Source organism: Molothrus aeneus, chromosome 4, assembly GCF_037042795.1.
Source record: "Molothrus aeneus isolate 106 chromosome 4, BPBGC_Maene_1.0, whole genome shotgun sequence".
Classification (NCBI taxonomy): Eukaryota; Metazoa; Chordata; class Aves; order Passeriformes; family Icteridae; genus Molothrus; species Molothrus aeneus.
Window position 1 is genome coordinate 61,658,899 of NC_089649.1, and position 27,596 is coordinate 61,686,494.

The following is a 27,596-nucleotide window of genomic DNA, read 5'->3' on the forward strand; positions in this document are numbered from 1 at the left end:
ATTATCCATTCTCACAAAACGCTTGCTTTTAAAAGAAGTCTGAAGTGCAAGCTTCTTCATTAACCCATCCCTACAGTCTCTGCTTACTGAGATTGATCCAGCACTGTTTAAATCACTAGGAGTTCTTCCAGGGACTTCAAGAGAAACAGTACCAGGACCAAAATCTATGAGTAGAATACATTAACAAAACCAAAAATCAAAAAACCAGCAAGACACAGAGGCAACATGCAGTGAGGAAACGTATGTGAGGCGTAAGTGAAAGCTTTTATTGGTATATGAAAGCATTTTCATGAGCTCTCGCCACTGTAACCCTGATGCTTCCTTTATTTATCTGCTTTTTTTTTTTACCCCTTGCTGTGCACTGTGTAAGTTACAAACTTCTGATGGCATGTTCATTTTAATCACCTATAAGGCATCATACACTCCTGTGGCACTGAAGTGAATAAATAACATTAGGCTTTTTGTTTTGAGAACACACAATTAAGTGTGTTGTCAGGATGTATGTTCTAGTCATGATGTATGTTCTACTTGTCGAAATAAAAGCCGCAAATCAACGCAGTCCTTCCTTTGGAAGGCAGAATACTAAAAAGTACATCTATTTTACAAGCTTCTATGCATCATCCTAAAGCTCAAGTTGTTGACAGACCCCAAGGGCATAAATTCACCATGCCTAAAGCCAGAGCTGGCACACTCCTTTGCTCACCTCACAGTGTTTCTGCCACAGCTCATGGTTTGCAGCAGCCTTGAGACCCATTTTGGACTTACATGGTGCAAATGGATGACATTTTAGTTCATTTGTTCCCTCATCTGCTTTCCTATAATTCTTTATTTTCTGCACAAAGGTTGAAGTTCTGCTCCAAAACATGCTATTCCTGAAACACTGTCAGATGATTTAGGGTGATTTTGGCAGACACTGGTTTCTAAGTACATCAGCCCAGGCCAATGCAGTAATTTATATCCTGCTAGGATCTAATTAAGTCCATGTAAAATTTCAGACATGTTTTAGTGCTAACTTTTCTTGTGGAATGGCCTTACACAAAATGTATGATACAATATTAGATCTCATTTAAGCAGGAGATACACACAATCTATCAATAACCTAAAGAACTCATACACTATCTCAGGATGTCATCTCAAAACAGAACACCAATTCCTGGGACAAGAAAATTTAGGCAGGCAATTTCTATGAAATATTTTAATATTTACTTTACTTGATACCAAAAAATTATAATAGTTAACAAAGGGTAAAACAGTTCTGGAACAGGCCCTAAGCTTTTCAGTGTTTTCAGACTGCAGTCAGAGAACTGATGACAGATCACAACCACCCTGGCAGCTGCCATGGCTTGGCAGAGCTGGGACACCACATGGCATGGATGCAACATGTATTGTCTTAATATAGTAGTTCTAAACATAAATTTTTAAAATATATTTAAACGTATTAGTAGGACAACAAGAGCACAACAGAAGGTTGGGTTTACTATTACCTCTGCTATATCCATGCTGTATTCTCTTCTCACATTAGTCTAGCAAATTTGAAGAAGAACATTTATGCAGGTTTTTTTAATATCAAGAAATTATGTACAGATAAGATTTGCAATAAAGCTCATCATTCATCCCTCCTTGGTAGTCTCTTTATTACCCTCATTAATATTGCTTTTCTGTCTCCAGACCTGAGTCTCCAAGTGCTTCCCCAATTTCTCTCACCTGAATAGGACTGTGGGATTTATCTCAAGGGTAATATTAAGCTATGTTCACGTATTTCCAAGATTTTTATGTATGCATCCTGCCTCTGACTTTCAGAGATCATAACTGCAGCTTCAATTCTCCTTCTCTGGGAATCAACTAAATGCATAATTTGCCTGAACTTGTGATAACACTTCAGTCTATTTAAGTGCATTCACAGTGCTCAGTAGCATAAATTGTTATTAAAAGAAACTCTTGGGAATCTACATGGTTAAACTTTCACTGAAGCCCCCATAGCTTCACAGCTACCTGGATATTATACTTGCCTAAACACTATGCACATTAAAGAGAGGTGTGTATTAAAAACTGCATCTTCAGGTTGTCATTATATCCTGCTCTGCAATAAAAATGAATGAACTTTAATTTAAAAAGTGCCCAGACAAAAAACAACCTACTAGCAGTGGGGAAAGAGAATTGTTGTTTCTCCCTGTTTAAAGCAAAAAAAACCCCAACAACAACAACAAGAACAAAGTAAGAAAAAAGCCATACAAGAAGAGCCATTGAACAAGTCTTTAGCTAGATCTGGAGTCTGAGAAATAAAAATGTGTCAGTTGATGAATTACAAGCTTAATTACATCTGGGATAAGACATTTTAGAACCCAAAGGAAAAATGATTTGCTGAATGTCAGCATGCTCAGATGCCCACCAGCGAGCAGTCCCTCCTCTATCCCAGGGTTTCAGTGAAGACAACATACATGTCAACCACAGCAGAAGAAACACAAACTAATGAAACTGTGTGTAAGCTGTAATTACACTGTCTCAGTGAATGGCACTTGGGGTATTGTGAACAGATTGTACATGTTACTTCACACAGGGCCTAATGAAGCGTTCCCTGTTCTACAAACTTCACCTCTTGATTTAATTAACCTTCATACCTATACATGCACTACTACCTACCAATCATAAATGCTGGAAACCCCTTAAATCAACTATGGTGCTTTTGAGCTACATTAGAAAACTAACAGAGGTTTGGTTTGTGTTCAGTTTGGCACCTCAAAAGTGAACAGCAAGGAAATTTTAAGCTTCATAGAAAATAAAAATTCATATGGTGAATTTGGCCCTAAATCACCACTCCTAAACATAACATCTAATCCTGTAAATGAAATAGCAATGAAGCAGAATTGATTCACTCACAACAATGAAGAGCAACTAATATTTTACTAGAAGAATAATAAACATGAAAATTATCTAGGAGATCCAACTTTATAGAAGACCTCTAGATATGAAAACATGTTCTGTTTTGCAGAACCAATTAGATGGCTAACTCACATCTTAGGTTTGTAGGCATGGCTTTCCCCAGTACAAATATATAAATATATAAAACAACATCATTTTCACCCACCCTTAGAAATAGAAAGAACACTCATCATTTTTGTCCCAAATAAAAAAGTCATCTCACAGACCACAGCAGTTAATCTTTTCCAAGTTTAGGACAGAGGAGGCTGCTTACAGCAGCCCTCCAGACCCCCCATAAGCCTTCATCTTCATGTTTGCCAGATCAAAATGTTCCTCCTGTATAAATTCCTGCTCAGATTTGAGCACTCAAGGACAGATCTGTACAAATGCAAAGAGAAGCTCTGTCTGTTTTCCTGGCAGGAACAAACCCAAGGAAGGACAGCAGCAATTTTCTCTTCCAACAAAGGGCAGCATTTCCTACTGCCCTGTATTTTGAAGGAACAAAGAGAAAGAATTGCACCTCAGAGAGGCACCTTAATGACACAGGAGCTACCAGGGCTGCTCCTGGCAGGCAGGGCTCAGCTGAGCTTCCTTCATGAAGACTTGGTTGCTGTGTAAACAAGAAAGCAAAACTGACACACTTTCTCTGCTTCTCTTCCCCCAGGATTAAAGTTTGCATAAGATACTTAATATTTTACTTCATTAAAAAATCAAGTTGAAATTACTTAATGCACAAATTAGAAAAACACGCAGAGTTGATTTAGAAACTACAGGCTGCATTGGAGAAATATTAGTAAATTCTACACAACAACAAAGAGCAAGTGAAAGCTGCAGAGATAATTTATGTGATTCTCCAAAGTCATTTTAATAGTACCTCTCATAAAAAATTAATCTGTGAAAGTTAGCAAGCATGACACAGAGGAGGAGAACCAGTGGACTGGATAGAAGTTGGCTGAGGGATAAAAGAGAAAGTTTGCCAGGCACAGAAAATGAGGACTCCCCTTGCATTTTAAAATTGAATCTTCTGCTTTTATATCCAGCTCTGGAGACCTACATTACAAGCAGAAAGAAGTACAAAGACCTCCCTAAAAGCCTATGAAGCAATACAATTTCTGCTTTAAAAAGAACAAAACCAAAACCACATAGAATAAAGCAGAAAAAACCTCAACAAAAAAACCTCAACAAAATGCAACATTTATGGTTACATTCGTCACCCCAGAAGAGAGATTTCAAGGAGGGAGCAGAAACCTGTGTAATAGAGGCCATAAAGTAGGGTTTTAAATTAACTGAGAATTCAGCCAACCTTGACAACTTAAGCAGAAGGTATCAGGTCTGTCCTTTTCCTTCACTGGAGCTATGCTATTCATGAGAATATCAACCAATGTCAATGTCATTTTGGCATAAAGGATAATAATTGTATTTATGATATATCCCTCCAAGGGAGCATGTGAGATCATTCAATAAAGTTAAAATATACCATAATATATGAAAATATTTAATATATTTTAAACATGTATTTACTACTTTTCACTTCAGTAGAAAATTTGCAGCTACTGTAAAACAATATCATGCTTTGCCTTGTACCATTTTATTGAATAAATAAACAAGTATGTTGCTCAATAATGTAACAAGAGGAGCAGCTCAGCACACTTGCTTACCTCCCTACACTGCAGCTACTTACTCAAAGGCCATCCTTCACCTTTTTTATTTTCTTCCTGACTCAGTTCTTGGGCCCTGGCTGCATGGTAGTAATTTGAACTTCAAGGTACCAAGATGGAAAAATATTGTAATGCCACAAAGTGCCACACTCCAGTGAGGCCAGGGACACAGAGCATGACAGATGACTGCAATTGGTGTGAAATGGTTGGGGGAGCATTTGATACAGGATATTAGACCTGCTGTGGTCGTAGCACAGATCCTGTTGGCAGATTGTCCATCACTACCAGGCTGGGGTCTAAGCTGACCCCAGGGATGCTCAAAGTCCCAGGTAAGCTTTGCCTCTCACCTGGTAGAAGGCTAAATTAGAACCAGTGCCTTCAAACTCCCCTGGTTTAAGCCTGAAACTGAAGGCTCTCAGTTTCCAAGGTGCCTCATCACAGGCAGAGTATTCACTTCACTCTCTGCCATTTTCTTCCCCTCTCCTATAGCATTAGCAAACAAGGTGGACAGTCTCAAGTCATCTCCCCAGACAGCTCAGCAAAGGTTCAGGAATTCACAGAGAATCTGAACCATCTATAGCTCAGGATGCTCCACAGATTCACTCAGAGTCTGAGTCCACATCAACCAGAATTAAGTCAGAACTGGGTGACTTTAAGCCAAGGAACTTATGACTTGCATACTAAAGCATTCTGTGACCCTGTGTTTCAAATCAGAAGCTTCATCACATGTTTTTAGAAACCTCTATGTGTCATATGGTACAGGCATTCCCATATTTTTGAGGTTTAAACAGCTAGCACTGACCCATTAACTGTGTACACATCAAAGAGGACTAATAAATTATACATTACTGAGGACCTTGCAATACTGAAAGCCACAGGTCAGCAGGTGAATCTTTTGGGGATGTCTCCCTGCACAACTGACTCTCAAACTCCTCTCACAGTACCTCATGTGAAAGTCACTGCTACCCAAAAGAGAAGGCTGCTGCTGCTGCTGTACACACTCAGACCCTTCACCAGATGTTCACAACTCCAAGGGCAGTATGAGCAGCCTGGCTGCCATGGCAGAGGCTGCCACAGAACCCTTCATTGGTGAGTCTACACTAACACAACTATGAATAGTCCTGGAAGACCTAAAAAATTCAAGGAAATGCTCAAAACATGGTGAAAAGCATTTTTGTTCAAATTGTAATTTCCAGCATTGAAAAAGTAGCTATAGCTTTTATAAACATCAACATGGAGTTTCCTTACAGTGATCCCTTTCCCATCTGGAGTGGTGAAAGAGTAACACATAGGGTATAATCTGGATTTCTGTGGATTTTGAATGAAAAGGTAGAGAACTAAGCTCATGGCAATTTTAACACCCTCAGATTCTGGTAACTGCAAGGAGCTGTCCTGGGCAGACTATTGGGTTTGTTAAGGTAAAAGTGGGGTAGGTTTTAAGCAAGGACAGTGGCCTTACTTCTTACTAAAGAAAACCCTAGATGAACAATGTGCCAGAATTCATGTAGCACAAAGAAGAGCACAGGCTTCTGGGTTTAAAATCAGACTGCTTTTTAAAGTCCAAAGCTGTGAACTAATTTATGGCCCCAGTTCATTTGTACTTGCTACTATGGCAAAACTTAAAGCCAATACAGATGATACCTGGCTTCCCAGGAAGGGCTTTTCACAGACCTAAGTAAAAAGCCCTTTTGCACCCTAACCAATGCTATTATAGAACTTACCCAAAAATTAAACCTAGATCCCCCCTTGTTGTGATTGGCAACAATCAGATGTAATAGAAACAACAGGTGTTTTGTTTTGCCTGGGACTCTAAAAAATGAGGGGTTACTGAATGAAAGGAGTCCTCTATTTCTTGTGTACCACAAAAATAAATAAACCTTGATCTGCAAAATCCAAAACTGCATTATCTGCACTGCTTCAGACTGCAGCTGAATGGAGGCATTTTACTCTGGTCTCTCTGGTCTTGAATACAGTGCAGAGCAGAATAAAGCCACAGACTTGGAAAAGCTATTTATAGTGCACATGCCCCAAGGAGATATAGCTAATAACTAATTCATTTCACATCACACATTTGAATGCAATATGAAAACTTTTCAGTTTCTTATCAGCGCAGGAGAAAAGACCCCACTGTGGCTTTCTTTAAAATAATTAAGGATTCTTTACCAAAACATTTTAATCAAACTGCATCTCCACAGCAGTCTTTTCTTTCCCTGCCTTATAGCTATTTTATTAGGAGGTCCATACCTATTAGGTTTTGATAAAAGCGCTGATAAAAGTTTTGATAAAATGATGCTCATTTTCCTAGATAACACATTTATTTATCAAATGGTTTTTCACAAGCTGGATTAAAATCCAATATAATACTGGTCATATCAGTAGGAAACAAATGGAAAAATCTGCTGAAGAATTCAGTGAGCTATGTAACTGCAATATCTGCATATGATGAGGTTTTGGATTGGGTTAGTTTTCTGCTGTAGAGAAAACAGATCATCTAAGTATTGTTCCATGGACCAGATTGCTGAATATTTTATTACAAATGATTAAGAATTAAACAACAGACACGGAAGACAGGGATTTGTAGTCCTTGAGAGACATCAATAAGCATATTGAGCTTCTGTTCTGCTGCAAGTACAGCAGCAACAAAGCAGCAAGCTGACACAGTGCTCAGTGTAATGACTGCCTTCTTGTTTCTCCACACCCACAATTTCTGTTTTCTTTTGCTTTTCTTCCACATACTGACACCAGGTGTTAGAACAGCTTGACTCAAGGAGAGTGTCCCAAGAACAGTGTGGTTTCAGCCAGTTCTGGTGCCAAGAAGGTATCAGAAAAAAGCCAGCAGGGGAGGCTGTGAGGAGCCCCAGCTGGTGCTCCACAGGAGCTGCTACTGCCATGAGACTCTGGTAACTCTACGAGAAGAGCAAGGACCCTTGGAAACAAAAAGGAATTGAAAAAGTCCAAAAAAACCCCACAAATACTATCCTATTGCTCAGACTTAGCAATGACCCACTATTTAACCTGGGCCTTCTGTTACTTCTTAATTAAAAGGCAAGTTTTTGTTAGCAGGTTTTATGCTTAAATTAGAATTAATTGATATACAGAACAATGTGAATGAACACCAATCTGTAATTCAGTGCCCCTAGGGCACCCAGTTTTTTCTGAGTAGGATGACAACATCCCAATTTTACCACAGAAGAAGCAGCATGAAAATTGTTTGTAACACACAGTAAACATAGACTGTAACAAGATATTGTGAGCTTACACAGCCTTTTACTGATGTTGTAGGATCAGTGAAAATGCTGGCAAACAACACTGAAGAATATATGCATAGACATCCTAATGATTTAAACATAACTGCCTTTCTGTTCAGCAGGCTTAACAGAGACAAAAGCAGTTACCTTGTACACATAATGCTTGTTTGCAAATTTATCAGTCATGAAGGTCAGTGGGTAAAACTTGAATAAACATATCCTAAATCTCTAATTAAATTTAACAGAAAGAATGTAGATCTCCTTCAACAATCCTTTAAGGGTTTGGGTTTTTTTTTTCCTTTCAGCAGAATATTCTGATAGCATTAGAAAGTAGAGCTCAGTGACCCTTAAACACCCATTTCCAGAATGAGACCTTTAATAGAAAAGGATACACTACTTCATCTGCATGCATTGATTTTATTTAGAAAATGGAGAGAAGCTGAACTGAGGTTTTTTTCAATTTTAGATTGAGAAAGGGCTTTTGGTTTGGTTGGGTTTTTTTTCTGTTCTGTTTTCACTTCTGTTCTGTTTTCACTATGTTTACTTTATTAGATGTTTATTGATCATATGCTTTAGTCTGAATCTCTGTAAAATTCAGAAAATAATATTATATATTATATATATATTATCATCATTGCAATCGAGCAACAATATATAACTATGATTATTAAAGCAAACAAGGTAAATTATACTGACAAATATCTGATTTTAAAAAATTGCAAAATGGGAGTAAAAATAACTGCAAAATAGCATCATCTGCTAATTTTTTCATATTTTAGTCTGAGCCAGAGCGTGTCCAGACTACCTGCAACACAAAACGTGCAAACACTCTACACAACTTGTGAAGGCAGAAATCACCTTAGTTGCTTAGAATTCTAAATATATTGAGGGTACATCAGCTATTGAAACCAATTGTCACTTTTAAAAATTTGCTCATACGGTATTTAAAACTTTGAAGAGCACAAGTGCTATCTAGTCATCATATTAATTCTTTAATTGTTACTTCTCCCAATTGTTACTTCTCCCCAAGTAAGTGGCAGATAGCTTTTTTATATGCTAATATTTAAAATAATTTTTATTAATTGCTATTCCAATGTAAACTTTCTAATGGCTTCATTACATCAATAGGTGAAAATACAACCCTAAGAGAAAAGGAAACACTAAAATCAAGTATAGCATTAAAATTTAATATAAATAATACTATACTGGATATAAGCTTTTCTGTGTTTTCTTCAAAGGTCAGAAATATCTACTTTCCCCAGGAAACTCCAAGTATTTCACTTTTAAAACAAAGGAGAAGCGCAAAGCTTGTAAATTGCCAGAAATGTAAATTCACTGGTTATCAAATCTTCACATTTGAATGGCAAAACCCACAGCACTGCAGATGAAAGACACATGACAGCACATTGGGTTTTTGGAATCTTTAAATGTACAGTACAACACTGAGTCAGCACCTTCTCTGTAACACAGGAAAGTGAAAATGTCTTTTTGAAAGAGCGAGAAGAGAAGGCTAAGCAGTGATCTCCTCCTGAAGTGTATTTATAACCTATAATTTATAATTTATTTATTTACAGCCCTGCAAAGGTGATGCAGCAATGCAGGGTGCTGCTGTGCCAGTACACCAGGAGATGAACTCCTGTACTCCTGCACCCTGTCAGCAGAGCTCAGCAGCCCTGAACAGCAGCACAGGGAGGAGTGCTCAGGGATGGCTCTGTGCTGGTACCTCCCATCAGTGAGCTGCTGCTAAACAACCAGCCCCTGAGCTGCTATCCATGCTTGTTCTGCTTCCAGACAGGCATGCAGGGAGGAGAATGAACCACTACAAAAGCAAACGCCATGAAACACTGTGTTATACTCATTGCTTGTATAGAGCAAAGCAGAATAACAGCAACATAAAATTTCTCTCCTTCACACTCTAAGGTGTGTTTCAGTGTGTGCTTATTACATCAGTACAGCCAATCCTCTCCCAAACCAACCTAGAAATTTCTTCCAATGAACACCTGAAATTTGCATCCTCTCCTGCTTGCTTCCCATGATATTTATTGACACTGAAGAACTGGAGCCAATAACATGATGTGTATATAATCACATTTTAACTCCAGCTAATATCCAGCTGGCGCATCTTGAGTTTCATTTTAAAAGCTCAGTTATACTGAAGACCTTTCAAATAAGGGGAAACCTTATGGATCAAGCTCTGAAAAACAATCACAGAAAAAACTTGTCATTGATACTTTTCAACACACCTTTCTATAATTAATTAATTTAGTGATGACTAAACTAATGTAAAATCAGTCTGTGATTATACAGCCAAATGCAAAAGCAAATGACAAAAAACATGAGCAGATTTCCAACTTTTCACTGCTTAACTTCATTGAACATGCTTTTCATTGAAAATTAGCAATGTTGCTGGGTCCCAGGTATTTCTAAAGCCTGCAATTAGTGACTATTAAAACTTTCACTTATTAGCTGGATTTTAAAACCATCTTCAGCATTTCACTACTGTTCTAGTACTATCTATGCTAACAGAAATTCTTCATGCTCTAGTCTTGGTGCAATACGGGGTAAAGGAAAACCTCAGCCATCCTCTCTTCTCTCATTTATCAGGGGCTGGAGAACAGCCTGTCCATGTCCAGCACGTCCAGACCAGGCATTCAAACTCCAGAGCCTCATGACAAAGCACATGGTTAGCTTTCATTTTCTTGACAGCTCCCAGATATTTCTAACGTAGTACCCACTTTTTCTCTTAAGAAGAAACTTTTCTCATGGCCCTTTCTGTTCTGAGACTATTTTATTGACAGCCAGAAATTTCCTAAGGATTGTAAATTAAGATAGAAGAACAATATTTTATAAACCCACCGTAAAATACCATCAGAATTTCCTAGAACTAAGAAAACTAATTTACGTCACTTGCCTTTTAATGGAAGGTGTCCCTGCCCATGACAAAAGGGTTGGAACTAGATGATTAGGGTCCCTTCCAACCCAAACCATTCTGTGATTCTATGATTCAAATGTTTTGGCCTGCCCAGATGTTGAATAGATAGATATAAAATAGATATAAAGACTTATCACAAAAACCTGGTAGTGGACAAGATAAGGAAGCATTTTACACAGACCACTACAGCCATCTGTATGTCATCATAGACTGATCACAACCCAGCAAAAAAATGATCTAGTCATCTTCCTATCCACTAATGATACACACAGAAAATTTATCAATTAACTGTGTGCCAAAGTGTGACCTGTTGCTGTCAGTTGAAAAGATAGGCATATTCTCCAATTATTTCCTGTATGGTACAAATTAAACAGCACAACTATTGAAACCTTTCATTAACCTCCCAGCAAGTGCATGTCTTTCAAAACAATTACAGTCAAAACAACAATGATCTATAGACCAATTTTGCAGGGCTGAACACCAGAGACACCCATTCTTTAAATCTAATGTTATTTTGCCAGACAACAGACCACAGACATTGTACAGCAAATTCCAAGCCATATGTAACTCGCAAACTGAGTGTGACCTTTTACTGTGCTCAGCTGATGGTTCAGGCTGTGTTGCTATGGGACAAGACAGGGACATTCACAGGGGGCCAAAGGCACCAGCCAGTCTGATCAAGTGTTCACTGGAGAATCTCTCTCAAGTCCTTAGTGCTCTAGGAAGGAGCCCCTGGAAGTATTTGTTCCAAAATAAGGATAAAGCTCAGCATTTAAAGGTGGAGGCAGCAAACAGCTGCAGCCCAACAAGGAGCACTGAAGAACCAAGAAGGTACACACAGAAAACACACCCTCTGTCTTTGGGCAAAAAAAAGACAGCTTTGAACTCTCCCAACTCAATACCTAAATTACATAAAAATCAAAATTGTAATAGTCTGTGCAACTGGATTAATATTCAACCAATGTCATGCTCAGATAAGACATTTAAAACCCCCCTTATAATGTCTTAATTTTTAGATGTTATGGAAAATCCAAGTAGAGGGATATATTCTACTGGATATCAAAGTCTTAAAATGTGAACTAACAATACCACTCCAAAAACATCTTTAAACATTCTATATTATGAAAGTTATGTCACTGTAGTGCAGGAAAGACCCAGTTAGGAGACAGAATGCTTTCCCACCTAAAACAAAAAAGCAAAGAGAAGTTCTGACCTCAGAAAGCAGCCAGTTGGCACTAAGATTTCTTTTTCATTCCAACAGCTAGCTGAGATACCAGGGCAGATCTAGAAACTAATTATTAACTATCATTTAGAATAGTACTTACTGATCTATTTTTTCCTTTGGATAATAGTGATGTTTTTTTATACTCAAAATCTATGCTTTGTTAGAACATAGTCTGTTTTCATTTTACAATTGTTTAGCATACAGACTAAAATGACACTATGTGTCAAAAAGGAAGCTTCGATTTACGTTTGCACTTTTCCATGGGTAGTAAAACCAAATAAAGTTGTGTTGGCAACAATCCCATTATTTTGCCACTGAAGGCAAGTTTGTGAACTTCAGGAGAGGCTGAGTTTCCCACCAAGCCGCAGACTCATAAAAAGCTGTCAACACTAAATGCCAGAGCCAGGCCAGAAGTCTCTTTTAATATTTTTTTTTTTAAGAGCACTGGTGAAAAGATAGTCCACAAGAGTGGGGACAAATTGTAGTGTCACAACTACCCAAAAAGCAACAGAATCAAGAGTCAAATGACATCAAAAACGGTTAGTATACATGACTGTACCTTGGTCTATCATTTGGAAGATATAATTTATCAGTGCAAGCAGTGCAGCTTGTCTACTATATTTAGGGCTAAACCCAGATGGATTCAGTCAAGGAAATCTGAGGATTCTAGATGCCACCAGAGTCGCCTTGCGCACAAGCTTCCTTATAGCTTTCCCTAAAAAACAAAGAAATTCAAGACAAAAATGGTGAAAACTTTCCTCATCTAAGGACAATTTTTCAAGCAGGAACAAAACTGCTGACCCTGTAAGCAAGCAAGCACCTTGTTCTCCCAATCACTTTCAGTAATAGAAAAATACTTCCTCAGAGGACATGCCCAGACTTACAAAAGTGAGCCACAAACCATGCCCCAGATCTTTCTAGCTCCTCATTCACCTACATCAGTTCAATTAGCTGAGAGTCAAGAGAGTTTGCTCTCTCATACTCGTAATCCCAAAGAAGTAGAAACTAACTTTAGAATTACCTGCCCTGATCTAAGTCACTGAAATAATTAATACCTTGAAAATTCCTCAATGTGAAACCCATTGTATAGCTGTTGAAAGGATTAAACTCAGATTAATCAATTTACTCTCCACCAACAGTTCAACAGAATAACTGCTGAAGCAGTTTCAAGAAGCATTAGCTGCTTCAGTCAATAGAATTCAAAATGGAGCCCACAAAATCATTCTACAGGATCTAGAGAAGAGGTGCTCTTTCCCTTTTAAAGGCAGGATCTTCCTATTGAGAAAGGAGAAGTGGTAAGGAAAAAATAAAATCACACAAGCATATAAATAAAATGCTCTATTTCATAGAAATAAACTGTATTTCCATCATCTGAATATAAGGAGAAGAAATTAGGGAACTGGATTTTACAGCAATATTGGTATTCAAAAAGAAACACTCTGAAGTAGCAGCCTCCTTCCAGGTTTGTATAACATCAAAGAAAAAAACCTTATGGACCCATGAAGAAATATCTTCTCCATTTTAATTCACATCTTTCATTTTCCAAAAGCCTTTCTTTTCTAGGAGTTTTATCAGAAAGGAAATACATGCAAGCACTGACTAGGAAAAAAAGAATATTTATTATACATTCCAGGTAGATTTCTATGGTTATTTACACACGTGTATATTCAAATTTGCAGTGCTTTGAAATTCAGAAAGATGAAGTGCTGTATCAAAGCAGTTCTTTTTATTAAGGCATTTGTCATTATGTGAATCTAGTTCAGACAGCAACAATCCATTCAAGTTAGTTACTCAAGTGTGTATTTGTATGCACCAAGCTCTCGTGAGAGAGTTTTCTTTCAACTATATTTGCACTTTTAAAAGCAGTACTTTTAATAAATAGTGAATCTGAATGAAGCCCACAGTATTCCTTTGGTGGAAACGAGGCAAGTTCTCCGGGTATGTCGACATCACCTCTCTAATACATAATTTCCAACATCAGTGGAGGTGCAATACTTACACCAGCCCTTGCAGATTCAGTTTGAGCAGTGCAGAGCTATCAGCCTGTGCCTGATGTGGGAATTGTTAGAAAGCAACATGGAGCAAATCTTGGCTTTGACCAACCAATCAGAGCACAGAGGATTCTTTATATACTCAAATTTAAGGACACTTCCCGTCTCTCACATCGCACTTCCCTTAAAAAGGCAGAGCTCTACTAAGTGAAATCCCACTCTTTATGACTTGCCTTGCAAGCTGGCTGGTAAGTAGACATGAGGAATTATTAGCCAAGGGCAATTTCTAAGTGAAGTCATATAGGAATATACATGTACTTTAGGGATGACCCAAAACCCAAGCAAAATTAGTATCTTGCATAAATGTTCTTGAAAAAGTAATTAAAATGCAAGGGACACCACAGAAATTGCTTTCAAGAGCTTGAGTACTCTTGTCTGCTTTCTGGCTTAAGAATTTTAGATGCTCAACACTTTTTTAATTATATAATTGATTTTTCTTGAATCAAAACCAAATTAAGTTATTTCTAGATCATCTATGCCACCACTGGAAGCACTAATCTAAGCATTGATTTACTGCAAACAATTATACAAAAACTCTGATAAGTCATATTTCTAGTATTTCTCTGGAAGCCATTTGTTGAGGTTTTCCACAATTACATTTTCAAACCATTGTCCCTTAATGAAGTCACTATATCCTTGATACCAAGTGAAAATTGTCCCTGACCAGGGACAATAATTGTCACTTAAATACTGGCAGGGTGCTTATGAAATTTTGGTTTTATAATCACTTTCAGGATCTCTTCCATGGTGTGTTGATACCCAGAATGGTTACGAACTAGCCCTACTTTCCATAAGTGCCCTCCACACATTTCAAATGCATGCCCCCAATAGGCCATGTCCAAGAAAAACAAATTCTCATTCTTTGCTCTCCCTTCTGCATCTACAAATTTATTTATAGCCAAAAAATCATTATAAAATGTCTCATGTTTATTACAATGCAATAGTATGTGCCATACTCTAATGCTATAATGCCATGACTGCTGGTCATTTGTGTGTATCTTGCAACTTAGAATATAGTTCTCTAAAGTAAGCTAAAAAATGCTAATAAACAATGAAAAGCTCATGTAACAATAAAAATCTCAACTAGTAAATATCAGAATATAAAATATCAGTGAACTCTGTCACTAAAATCACATTTGTAAAAGGTGGGCATGCTTAAAAACTATCTCCTGGATGTATGGTTTTTACGTACTCATGCATCTAATGGTAACAAACAAATGTTAAACACCACACGTGTTAAATTTGACCATCCAAACCCATAAACTCAAAATATATTTGCTGATCCACCCAGACTTTTCTAGGGTTTTTGCTTGACTCAAAAACATTAGGAGATTGTCCCATTAATATTTTTTAAAGCATAGATTTGACACAAGAATACAAATAATATATAAATTACAAATAATATATAAATAATATACAAATAATATATAAATGTGTCTATAAAAATATATTAATATATATTTATTTATATTTATGTTTTTCTTTGTTCTTTATGATGTTATTATATATGTTATATATAATGACATATAATGAAGAATAACATATAAATATAAATTAATGACAGACCTAAAAATACTTTAGCCTGTTTAGCTACACAGTCAGTGGGGATCAATCCATGTTCTACTTATCAGGATAGAGGAATCCCAGTGCAATAAATTAATACTTACTCCATATTATAAGCAAAGAAGAGTTTTACTCTTCCTTTTACTTTGCTGTAACACGACTGGTTTAAGCTCTGCTGGTTTTCAGTTCGTTTTGGTTTTGCTTTGGGGTTTTTTGGTACAATCTTGGAAGTTGGATTTTTCATTGTTTGTTGAGCTGATGCAAATCTTCATCTTGATCTCTTGCAAAGTCATGTACCACATGCTTAGAAGCTTGTGTTTCCTGAACATCATTATGGCTTTACCAGTCTGCTTTACTATTCTGGTGGCTGCACAATGAGGTTTACCTCGTCAGTGTCCAGTGATAGTGAGGAATTCAAATATTGAAATGGAGTTATTACAGATGCCTACAAACTCATGGTCTCTACCAGCATCATTTAAAGCCTATCCATCAATTTCATTACTTAGTTATTTTTCTTATTCAAACCCCTGACAACTAGGAAGTGGTTTTGTTCACAGCAAGAGCAGAGATATCATTATTCACCGCCAGCATTTTACTCCACAGTGGGACATTATTACCTGCACACAGAAATTAAGGGGTAGCATGTAAGGCTCTGGGAGAGCAAACAAAAGCTCTCATCACACTTCTGGGAGGAAAAGGCAAAGGCTTCTTTGGAATATCCTGCTATCCACAGGGACTGTGCCCCTCTATTGTACAGAGCACACAGGGAAAAAATCATTCCTAGGAGAAATCCCTTCTCTGTCTAGTTATTTCCATGTTCAAATACATGTTTCCACATACTCATCATACTACACCTTGATGGACTTAGTATGTAGCACTGTCTTTTACAAATTTAATTTCTAAAATGAAATCTGAAAGTTTCAATTTGGATATAGGCATGAGTTCAGCAGTAAATTGCTTTGTATAAAACAAGCTCTGTCTTTTATTTGTCTTGCTAATACAACAGCAGCCTGGGTGGGTAGGAGAACTACCTCACCTTCAAGGCAAGAAGCTTAAAACCTTCAGAAGACCAGCAAAAGTCCACCTTCCTTTTTTCAATAGTACAACTATCAGAATATCTCTCTCTCTAGCTTATCTTTCTTTTATCCTTGTAGCACTGCCAGCTACATGTCAGCATCATTAGAACTTTAAGATCCTTATAGATTATCTAGCAGTTGTCCAGAATTTTCTGATTATCCAAACAGCAACACTAAAACTGAGCAGACAAGCAGCAGTCTGGTAATTCTCTATGAGCAAACAATACCCTGTCAGAAACATACTACCACTTAGGAACACAATGAAAAGCAACCAAACATGGATACAGAATTTTAAAAACTAATAGATTTTTAGCTATGAATTACTGATACCTTTGGGTGAAAAAACAATATAGAGAAATTATAAAAATTATGATAAAACAATATAGGGAAATTAGTTCAGTCATTCAATTTTTACCATCATCCTGGAAAAGAACTAATGCCTTTTATAACCATTGCAAGCATTTAGTTATACATCACAAAATATATCATAAACATAGATTGTGATATTTTCTTGAAACTCAAATTCTGCTGTTCTCCCAACCTCTTCAGATTCTTCAAGCCAAAAATACCTGCTCTTTTGATACAGCTCTAGCCTATGTGACCAATTTCTTATTCTGGGCTGAATCATTACAAAAGCCAGCCGATTGGTTAAAAATAAAAAAGGAATGCTGAATACCATAGCAACTGGCTTGCAGCCTTGCTAACATGCAGGAAGGATTTTTTACTTGAACAAGAGCTACAAGTGAAAACACCAGGCCAAAATCAGATCTGGCATAATATCAACAACGCAATAGAAACACAGAAATTACTTGACCCCTCCCGAGTCTCCTCCCTGTAGTATCTTTTGTGCAGCAGCAAATCTTCAGGTTCTTATTAAAATACAATTCCAACAGCAAGTTAAAACTTGTGCCATGGTATTGATTCCACATACACATCGATATGTGGCAGAATCTTTGCCAAAACAAATAGGATTAAATGTTGAAAAATCAAGTAATGGAAGCAGAGCAATAACAGAGCTTGATCTTCAGTTTTAATTAATGGTCATATCACTCCATGACTAAAAGGATTAAAAGTTTCTAAAGAAACACCTCTAAATACAGATAATTTTACAATGCCTAATTTAGTGATCACTTTTAGGAACACATCAAAGTAGTCAGTTAATGTCAATACCCTCTAAGAACTGCATCAAATCCATAAGGAATACATTTAAAGAAGCATATTGCTCTGGAATTACTGCAAGAGTATGTGTTCAGGGCAAGGTTTTGGCAGGGGTGGGCTCTGTGGGAAGAGACCAGAAGCTGCCCTGTGTTGGACAAACCCACTGCTGTCCCAGGCTGAACCCACAAGTGACACCAGTGCACCTCTGTGAGAAGATATTTAGGAAAGGGTAAAAAACCTGTTTGGCAGCTGAGAAGAGAGAATGAGAAAACATCAGAGAACCAGCTCTGCAGATGCCAAGGTCACTGAAGAAGGAAGGGGCAAAGTTTCTGAAGGCACCAGAGCAGAAATTCCATTGCAGCCAATAGAGAAGACTGTGATAATGAAGCTTGTTCTCCTGCAGCTGATGAAGTCCACAGTGGAGCAAATATCCACCCTGCAAGCACATGGAGAACACCAAACCAGAGCATGAGGAGATGCCCTAAAGGAAACTGCAGCCCACGGAGAGCCAGGCTGGAGCAGGCTCCTGACAGGACTCATGGCCCATGCAGGGAGCCCACACTGAAGCAATTTTCAGGCCAGAACTGTAGCCTGTAGGAGCAGCACACTCCTGATGGACTGCTCCCCATGGAAAGGATTCATTCTGAAGCAGTGGAGAAGGACCTGTGTTGGAAAAGCTCATGAGGGACTGTATTCCTTGAGTGGGACCTTATAATGGATGGAGCATGGGAAGAGCATAAGGAGAAGGAGCAGCAGAGATGAAATGTTACAGACTGACAGTAACTCATTCCCCCTGCTCTGTTCAGAAGGGCAGAAAGTGGCAGGCAAGTTAGGAAGGAAAGAGGGAATTTGAGTCTGGGAAAAGAGAGGAGGACCAGAATACAAAACTGTCAGTGACCTCAGCTCTGAAACAATTCCTCCATGCTCAAATTGGCATGAAACCCATGAGAAAGATGCAGCAGAGGTCCAGTGACTGAAGTACACAATGGTAAGGCCTAAACTAGTGCTCAAGAGTAACCAGCAGAACAATGGCCTCAGCTGTCTCCAAAACTTGGGAGAGGGCAACACAAATGGCTCAGAATGTTAAAGACAATGCCAAGATTCTGTTACCCTTCATTTGCCTAGCAGAAAGGCATCATTTGAGTCTAAATACTTCCACTGTTCTTATTACAATTAATTATGACAAAATTATTATTATGACAAAATAACTATTTAATAGTATTATCAGAAATATTAAAACTAACTTGAACCACCAGTTTCTTCATTAAAAAAACAGTAAACATTTAGGAATACATATCTGCATGTCAGCCCAACTGATGGGTGTCTGGAAGCAACTCATTTGTGTGAAGGAAACTCTGGTAACACTCTGGAAACCGCTCCTTCTACTAAACAGTACTGCTGATACATCAAGGGCACAGGAAAAAATTATAGAATTATTAAACACAAAAGAAGGCATCTTAGCATAAGCACAGTACGCTCATACAAAAAAATAATCTCTATGATTACAATACAGTTACAGAAAAAGATCTAAACAATTAGACAGATGTGCAGCATGCTGAGTCTTATGTTATTACAACCTTTTAATGTAGAGCCTCAATCTTTCCTGTAATATTTAGATTTCTGAGTTCAACAGCGAGCTGACCTAGGCAGTTCAAGGTTTTCTGCAAACTAAAGATGTTTGCAAACTAAAGATGTTAGTCTCAAAAAAAGCTGTGTTAAACCAGGAATTTAAAACAGACAAGTTTATCCAAATACATTGTCAAAGATCCCCTGCATTATACACAAATATATTTCCCCTGCAGAAATATGCAATATTACTCTCTCAGAAAAGTTTGTCACCCTACTATGAAAATTATAAACCACGGCAATGAAGTGAGCTAATTTGCAAAAGGACACCTGTAGAACTCGTAGTTAAATAAGAACAAAGACTCTTTATTTTAGATCAGTGAAAAGTCTACATCTACACATGGGTCACTAGTATAGAAGATAGACTCAGTACCATGTAATTCAGTTTCCTGTAGTACAGTTAAAAAATACAAACAAAACAGTGTGTGCAATACAGTTAGTGCAGGAGACACACAAAAAAAGGAGAAACAAAGAGGAAAAAGGTTTTACTTTTATTGTAGGTATTTAGAGTTTGTATTATCTCTGGGACATCTCGGACTAAATAACAACACTTGCAACATGGATTGTCTAGATGTACCATTTCCTCTAAGACACAGCTGTTTTGAAAAACTTTTATTCACTGCTTGTAGAGTGACAAATACAATCAATGAACTGTAGACACCTTTATCACATTTGCTTTTTGTAAATTCCAAGGTCCATTGCCATAAGGGATTCCTGTAACCAGCCATCTGGGTGGAACACAAAAATAAGTGACAGGCATCCCTACCTCCCAGTCCATCTCCAGAATCAACCTCACAGATGCTCTCCCCTTCCATATTGTCTTTAGGATGCAGCAGAAAGCAAGATCTTCCCCAAGTGATATGCTCAGGCTCCAGAAGGAAGCTGAATCCACCCACTCTGCAGCCAGCAAGTGATATCTTTTAAATAAAAACAAAAACAAAGCCATTGAGCTACCTCTGGTATAAACAGATTAAATTAATTTCTTTTAATTTCTCCCTTAAACATTCAACTTTTCAAGACTGTGTGTCAGCAAGTTCTACATCCATCATTGCAGCTCCTAATAACAATACAGTCTCTTCAGGGGGTATCTGAGCTCTTTTTCCCTTGAAATTCAATGGTGATTCACAGATCAAACTCTCCACCCAGTCTAAATTGCAGGACTCTGTTAAGGTAGAAAGCCTCAGCACAGATTCATGCTCATCCACATGGCCTGACAGGACTAGGAGAAATATACTAAATATCCACATGATTAGCTCTTCTCTGGCACACTCTGAGTACTGTGAAACCAAATTACATGCAGTTTGCAAACAACTACACAGACTGAAAACACACAGTTCATGTGGGTTCACCTTCTTAAACTACTAGGGTTATTTTAAGTATAGGCAGAGAGAGAGCATCTCAGTTTAGCAATGGATTTGATTTACAGATGAGTATAACGAAGGAAAGTGTAACGATGGGTGTATACAAAAGAATAAACCCACCTCATGTTTTATTTAAGAGAAGGACAATAAGGGAGCAAAACTCCTTTCCCCTAAATTGAGCCCAAATAGCTGATTGTTTTGCTATTACTGTCCTGTGTAGCTAGTTTTTACCAGCACCTTCTCTTTCTGAATAAAAGAGAAATAACTGTCAATTAATTAAAATAAGTAATAAGGAGTCAGGAAACATCCTCACATTAGTGCCTTTGAGAGGCAAAAACAGACAAAAAGCAATTAGAACAGCATGGAGTTACTAGATTAGTTTGCAGCAAGTGGAGAACTGTCATGTGTGTCAGATGCTCATGATCTAGACAGCAAAGCAAGAATGAGCTCCAACATTCATCTACATGTAAGATTTACAGTATGATTATTTTTAAAACAAAAGAAAACAGGAACCAAAATGCATCCAAAAAGAGTTCTCTGCCACAAATGAACTCAGACAGGCTAAGAACAGAAAACACATGAGAGAACAATGATCAAGTATATGAATGATGTGATACATAAAACTGTTCAGGTATCATTAGTAACTCTGAGCCAGTCATGGAGCAATGTATTAGCTGTTTCCTGGCCAGTTTTGAATGAGTAAATAACAACTAATTTTTATTTGCAAGTCTGTGGCCTTCTCTTGCTTTTCCATGTCACTAGGAAAGCATTCAAACTGTCCCATGCAACTGTGTCTTATTGAAGGTGTGGAAAAGGGGAAAAAAATTTTATTAACATCAAGTGCCCTGCATTCAACATGAATTCCCTTCTTCAGTTTCCTATCACAAGAAAACAAGAAATACTATAAACAAATCTGTATTCAGACATCAGATAAATGAAAATCAATAGTTCAAGCACTATGATATTTTGTTAATAAAAAGAAGAGCATACCTAGAAGTCTCACACCAGAAGAACTCTGTTTCTTCAGCTTCTTCAAGCATCTCTCTCAGCATCTGCACATATTTGTTGATTTTCTGCTGCTTGAGCCAGTGTAGGTGTAGGCCATGTCACAGGGCATGCATGGCACTGTGAAACACTGAGCAGAATTCCAATGGAGGGAAATTTGTAGCACAGCCATCCAACACTGCTGGTGCCTCTTCTTAACCTTGAATCAGCAATTCAAGTGTTCTTCTAAACCCACCTGCGTGCTCTTCAGAAGGTGGGCTACTGCAGTTTGCCAAAGAGCACAGACCCAGAAAGGATCCACCATCATGCTCATTGCCAGTGAAGTATCCATTGCAAAAATTTGGAAAAAAAAATCCATACCCCTTATTTTAAAAATATTAAAATACTTACCAAATAAATGAATGGAATACAACAGTAATAGTATCAAGCTCTGGCTGTGTATTTACATCTGAAATATTCAGCTCCAAATGCTGATTTAGGATACTCAGAAGAACATTAACAATCACAGTTCCTGTTTATAAGAGCAAATGCCCTCAAGCAATGAATATGGATTCCCATGATCAAAGTTCTACTGTCAATGTCACAGGATTTAGTACTATTTTTTCTAGACAAATAGGTCAGATGAACAATTAACCAGCATTTTAAAAAGTCAACCACAGCCCTTCAAATGTAAGAAATTTTCTTGCAAGTTTGCTTTTGGAAAAGTCATCTTATTCTGCTCAGATCTGGGTTTTTATGATGAATGCTACAGTCCTCCTGCACAGTAATTCAGAAACATGTTTGTATAAACTAACTGACCACAGGACATTGTGCATTGTCTAGAAACTAAACATTACATTTTTACCTCAGCCTTATGCCTGCATATGTGGAAAAAAAAATAATCTATGCCCAGCATAAATGCCTACTTCTACATCTACTTAGATACAGCTGTTGCACAACCTAATGTGTTCACTTGTCTGTAAACAAAAATGCGTGTCCTTATGAAATATCCATCAAGTGTCTTATCCATTTTTGACTTATACTGACTAACTAAATGAAGTCTGCATGCCTTTATTAAAACCTGTAGGTGTAGAAAAGACTAAATTCCAAGACAGTCAAGGCATAAGGACTGATTAATAAAATTAAGTATCAGCACTGAAAAATACAAGCATTTCGGTGCAAGATTACTAACACAGTAACTGAAAACAAAGTTTCCACTGAGACAAAATTACTATTACTATTATTATTATTATGGAAATCCAAGATTAAAAGAAGATAAACAGAAAAAAAACCCTGTTTTTAAATAATTTATTATTTTATACACATTTCATTGTGAAACAAATTAATTGTTCCTTCTTACATGCTTGCTATCTCTTCCCACTTGGCATCTGCACCAATATTGCTTTTAATAGCCTTTCACTGGTAGCTGAACCTTTGGGTGGTGGGGGGAGGCACTGTTAGTCAATACCAAACCCCCTATTGTTCTGTTATCTGTCTATGAAAACTTTTAATTAAAATCTGAAAGCAAGAGGATGCAACAGTACTGGAATCTAGAGCTGCTGAAATGTAACCACAGCAATGGAGTAACCACAGAGGTGGAATTCTTAGTAAAGAATTGCTTCATGCTTGGTCATTTACCCCTTATACAACAGAGAGAAAAACCTGAAATGTTTTAAGTCAGGCCTTCCATAAAGGAAAAATTCCACAGCAGGGAAGCAGAGAAGAATGAGGTATGAGTAAAGTTGTTTTAGAACAATGCAGCAACAAGTTTGCTACTTTTTAAGTACATGGATTTGAAACCTACATTACAGAGCTCCTTTGGTCACGTAGATCATTGTTTGATCATCTTGCTCATTCAAATCCTTTTCCCTACTAAGATCATACAGTATGTCCCATTTCCCACCATCAAAACAGAATAAAGCCACATGTGAGCCAAACATCACTTGGTGTTGTCATCTGGTCCTTGATGAAAATGTTATCATGAGAGGGGAAAAAAAACAATGAACATGTCTACTTAAGTCTTAGGGAAGACATTTCTGGTGCTGAGGGAACTCAACATAGAAGGAGGCTCAGGAAGAGTCTCAGCAAGACCAGTTGTGCACAATTTCTACCTCAGTGTGGTTTACAGAACCACCCATGTCAGAGCAAGGCACAGGTGGCAGAAACATGAAGTGGGGAATGCATAAATCCTTGCATGACACATTTTTTTTTTCCCTCAGAGTAGTTAAAAAAGCTTCAAGGCTGTTTTAACCCAAGCCAAGGAGTTATGTTGCCAAGCAGATGTGCAGAAGAAAGCAATAGATAATTACTGTCATTAGTCACCTCCTTCAGACCAGAGCCTGGCTCCAAGTGCTGTACAGTGGGATGCAGAGAAATTGCATATGCATCCAAGAAAGCCCAATGAAATGTAAATGACTGCAGTCCCTTGATCTTTCTGAAATGATGTGGTTCACCCTCCGGCTGCAGATATTGGATTTTGCAGCATTAATCCCCACTAATGTAACATAATACTACCACTGGAGTATATGTACATTTTGATAACAACATATGAATATGTTGAAAAAATCAGAGTATGATAAGAATATTTATATTTGCACACATTAAATCTTCAGGGAACTTGACAAATTCAATTCTCCAATTAAAGTCAGAAAGACCACAGTTTTCTACATTTCAAATCAAGCGCTGAGATAACAAACATGCCAGAATTATAATGCAAAGGGAAGACTCAAGTCACAGAATCTCTGAATGGTATGGATTGGAAGGGACCTTGAAAATCATCTACTTGCCACGGCCAGGGATACCTTCTACTAGACCAGGTCACTCAGGGCCCTATCCCTGTATTTGAACGCTTCCAAGGGATAAGGCAACCACAACTTCTAGGGGTACTGTTTTAGTGTCTCACCACCCCCACAGAGAATAATTTCTTCGTACTATTCAACCTAAATCTTCCCTCTTTAATTTAAGGCCATTACCCCTTGTCCTGTCAATATAAAGGCTTGCCAGAAGACCCTCTTCAGCTCCCTTGCAGCCCCCTTCAAATACTGGAAGGACACAATGATGTCACTCCAGAGCCTTCTTTTTTCCAGGCTGCACAATCTCAATTTTCTCAGCCTCTCCTAACAGGAGAGGTGCTCTGACCATCTTTGGGTTCCTAAGTCACTACAGCAGCACACTTCTCTGCTGACTCAAAGACCCCAGTAGTCTCAAATACATGCTGTGAGTGCACTTTTTCAAACAGAATTTTTCACAAGGGATTCCTACATAAGCCAAACTCCTAGGCTGCTGCTAGACAGACATTCCTCAGATGTACACAGTCAACTCCTGCCCATAAATCTCAGAGGATAGTGCCATATCTGCTCCTGAAAAGGTTATGTTTCTCAAAGTTTACCATCAAATGGATCTAGAATGAATTATCAGTTACCTCTCTTTAAAAGTCCCGCGTCTCTGCAGGAAGCCAACCTCACACAAGGAGTCCTGCTAAGCTAGTTATTTTTCCTTTCTCTTCATTTCACTCATTTGTTGTAGGAATTTATTCAAACTTAATGAATCAGTCCAAAATTCTTCATACATATGTCAGTGTTCTTTAAAAAAAAAAAGAGAGATCTACAATTTAGAAATGGGCATAAATCTTGTATTCAGTCAGGCATGACCATGCTTGAGTTGTCCTGCAGTAATACACTAACAACAAGCCTCCCTGACTACCAGACTTGATAATCGTAATTCTGCCTAACAAGGCTTTCAGTGAGACTTTATTATTCTGAGACAGTCTAACTTGAATTGATTCACTGTATTTCACCACAAAGCTGCATTTTTTGAGGTATCTCCATATGGAAATCTCAATGAAGTCAAAAGGAAGTTTGTTATAGACATGGATATTTTAAAAACTGACAAAATCCTCTCTTTTCAATACATTAAAATAAGCTGCCACTCAAAATTTTGCAAAATATGCTCAAGTGCTAAGCAGTTTGCTGGGCTCAGCCATGAAAGGAGATCTGACTATTCAGATCCTGCAAAATACAGTTCAGGGAGGGGATAAAGACCATTAAAGATCAGATTCATTTCACAACTTCATTCCTCAAAAATATCCATCTGAATTGGCAAGAGGAGTGATTTCTGAGGTACTCCATTTCCACACACGTTTTCTTTAATAAAGTTTTTATTTCATAATATATATAATCCTTACCTATTTTACTCACCAAAGTGTTTTACTGCTCCCATCACACATTATTCCACGTTCCAACTGCTTTTCTTTACAAGCATACTGTGACCACTGTGAGAAAGTTACTTCATGCACTAATGTGCAAAAGCATTGGCAATTCAGCCATTTTTTTAGCAGAAAAGAATTCCACAAAACCTTTGCCACACCACTCCCTTGCGGGCCACTGCCATAAGGTAAAGTGAGGGCTGTGCGCTGCAAAACAATTCCCATCAAGCTAACACAATGTCCTCTGCAATCTTAGAAAAATAATCTTGCAATTTGGTTCCTCTGCTAACAGCAGAAGCAGTAGCTGTGGCACGTGCAGAAAGAGCAGAGGCCAAGATAGTATTTTTTAAAGCCACCTGATGATGTTGACAGTGATCTGGAAACAAACTGCAGATTGTTTCTGTTCTAGGCATACTAATTCAAAAACAGAGGGCAGGATATTATATCAGAAATATTTTCTTTAAAGATGTGTCTAAGAAGACAATTTCTCCAACTTGAGATTTACTGTGTAGTCAGTAGAAATCTGTGTATTGCTGCAAAGATTCACAAAAGAGCAGATTTGACATTTACACAAATTGATTTCTGCATACAGTTAAGCTCTACTACTGTTACCAACACAACACAAAGCACACCTTAAAAGCAAAACCCAACATGACAATCCACAAAGAAAACCATAAAAACACCCCTAGAACACATCTCCTTGATAAGGTGAATTTTCAGTTCAGTCTAAATACAGTCTTCAGTTAAAAAAAACCATGTGTTTCACATTAGAGACAATACTAATAAAACAGCAGGATTTTTCTATTTCTTCTAGGAGTGTCTGTTTCCAAAGAAGATAACCTATATTTAATTTTGAAACACACATTCCTATGGTAATTAGCAATGGCTCTAGAAGCATACAGTAAAAAAAAGCACTAATCAAGATATTGATCAAAACATGATTTGATGGAAACTGTACAGGAAATCTGAATTAAAAAATAAAGTCATAACAAGAAAAAACAAGTGAAATAAAGAACCCACCATCTTTATTATTGGCATAGTTTTACTTAGCAGTCTGCAGCAAAAAATCAATTTGTTTTCCTTAAGTTTTAGCTGAAGGTCTAAATGAAACATGCAATACATACAGAGTATTTTCTCATTTGTTTTAACATTAATTTTCAAGACAGTGTTGAAAAGCTGAATTTATACCCAGCTGTAGTTTTTATAACCAACCAAGAGAAATTTAGTTTGTATGCTAGAGCAACTGTGGAAATCAATTCTTAATCTATGACCTTGCTTACCACAGCTTGAAGCCTTGCAATAAATAAATGCCTTGAGCCACACATAAGAAACATTTGGTGAATTAGAGACAAATAACACAAATCTATATGTGTATATATAGTATTAGAAAGGTCATATAAAATACAATATAGGCTTTTTTCTTGCTCTAACATAATAATGCTTGAAAGGCAAGACCTGGTAATTGCCTACATTAATATCCAGGTGGTGAACAGTCACTAGAACCTATTTTCTTTTCAAATTACAGTGTTCATCCTTTTAGACAACTTCTTGTAACCCATCTTTTCTTTTAGTGTGGAAAATACCACAATGA

At 37.5% G+C, this 27,596-nt stretch overlaps 1 protein-coding gene across 6 annotated transcripts in view; it reads right to left on the minus strand.

Moving 5' to 3' along the window:
- PPP2R2C (protein phosphatase 2 regulatory subunit Bgamma) overlaps positions 1–27,596 on the minus strand; it is a 190,214-nt gene that overhangs the window by 74,526 nt on the left and 88,092 nt on the right. The window contains exon 2 of one of the 6 annotated variants that reach the window (XM_066548646.1): positions 12,542–12,697. The exons of 4 other annotated variants lie outside the window; for them this stretch is intronic. In XM_066548646.1, the coding sequence (XP_066404743.1) occupies positions 12,542–12,554 (13 nt within the window). In that variant the 5' untranslated portion in view covers positions 12,555–12,697. Of the gene's footprint in view, positions 1–12,541; positions 12,698–20,222; positions 20,349–27,596 lie in introns of those variants that run through there. One more of the 6 variants, XM_066548645.1, reaches the window with a different exon arrangement.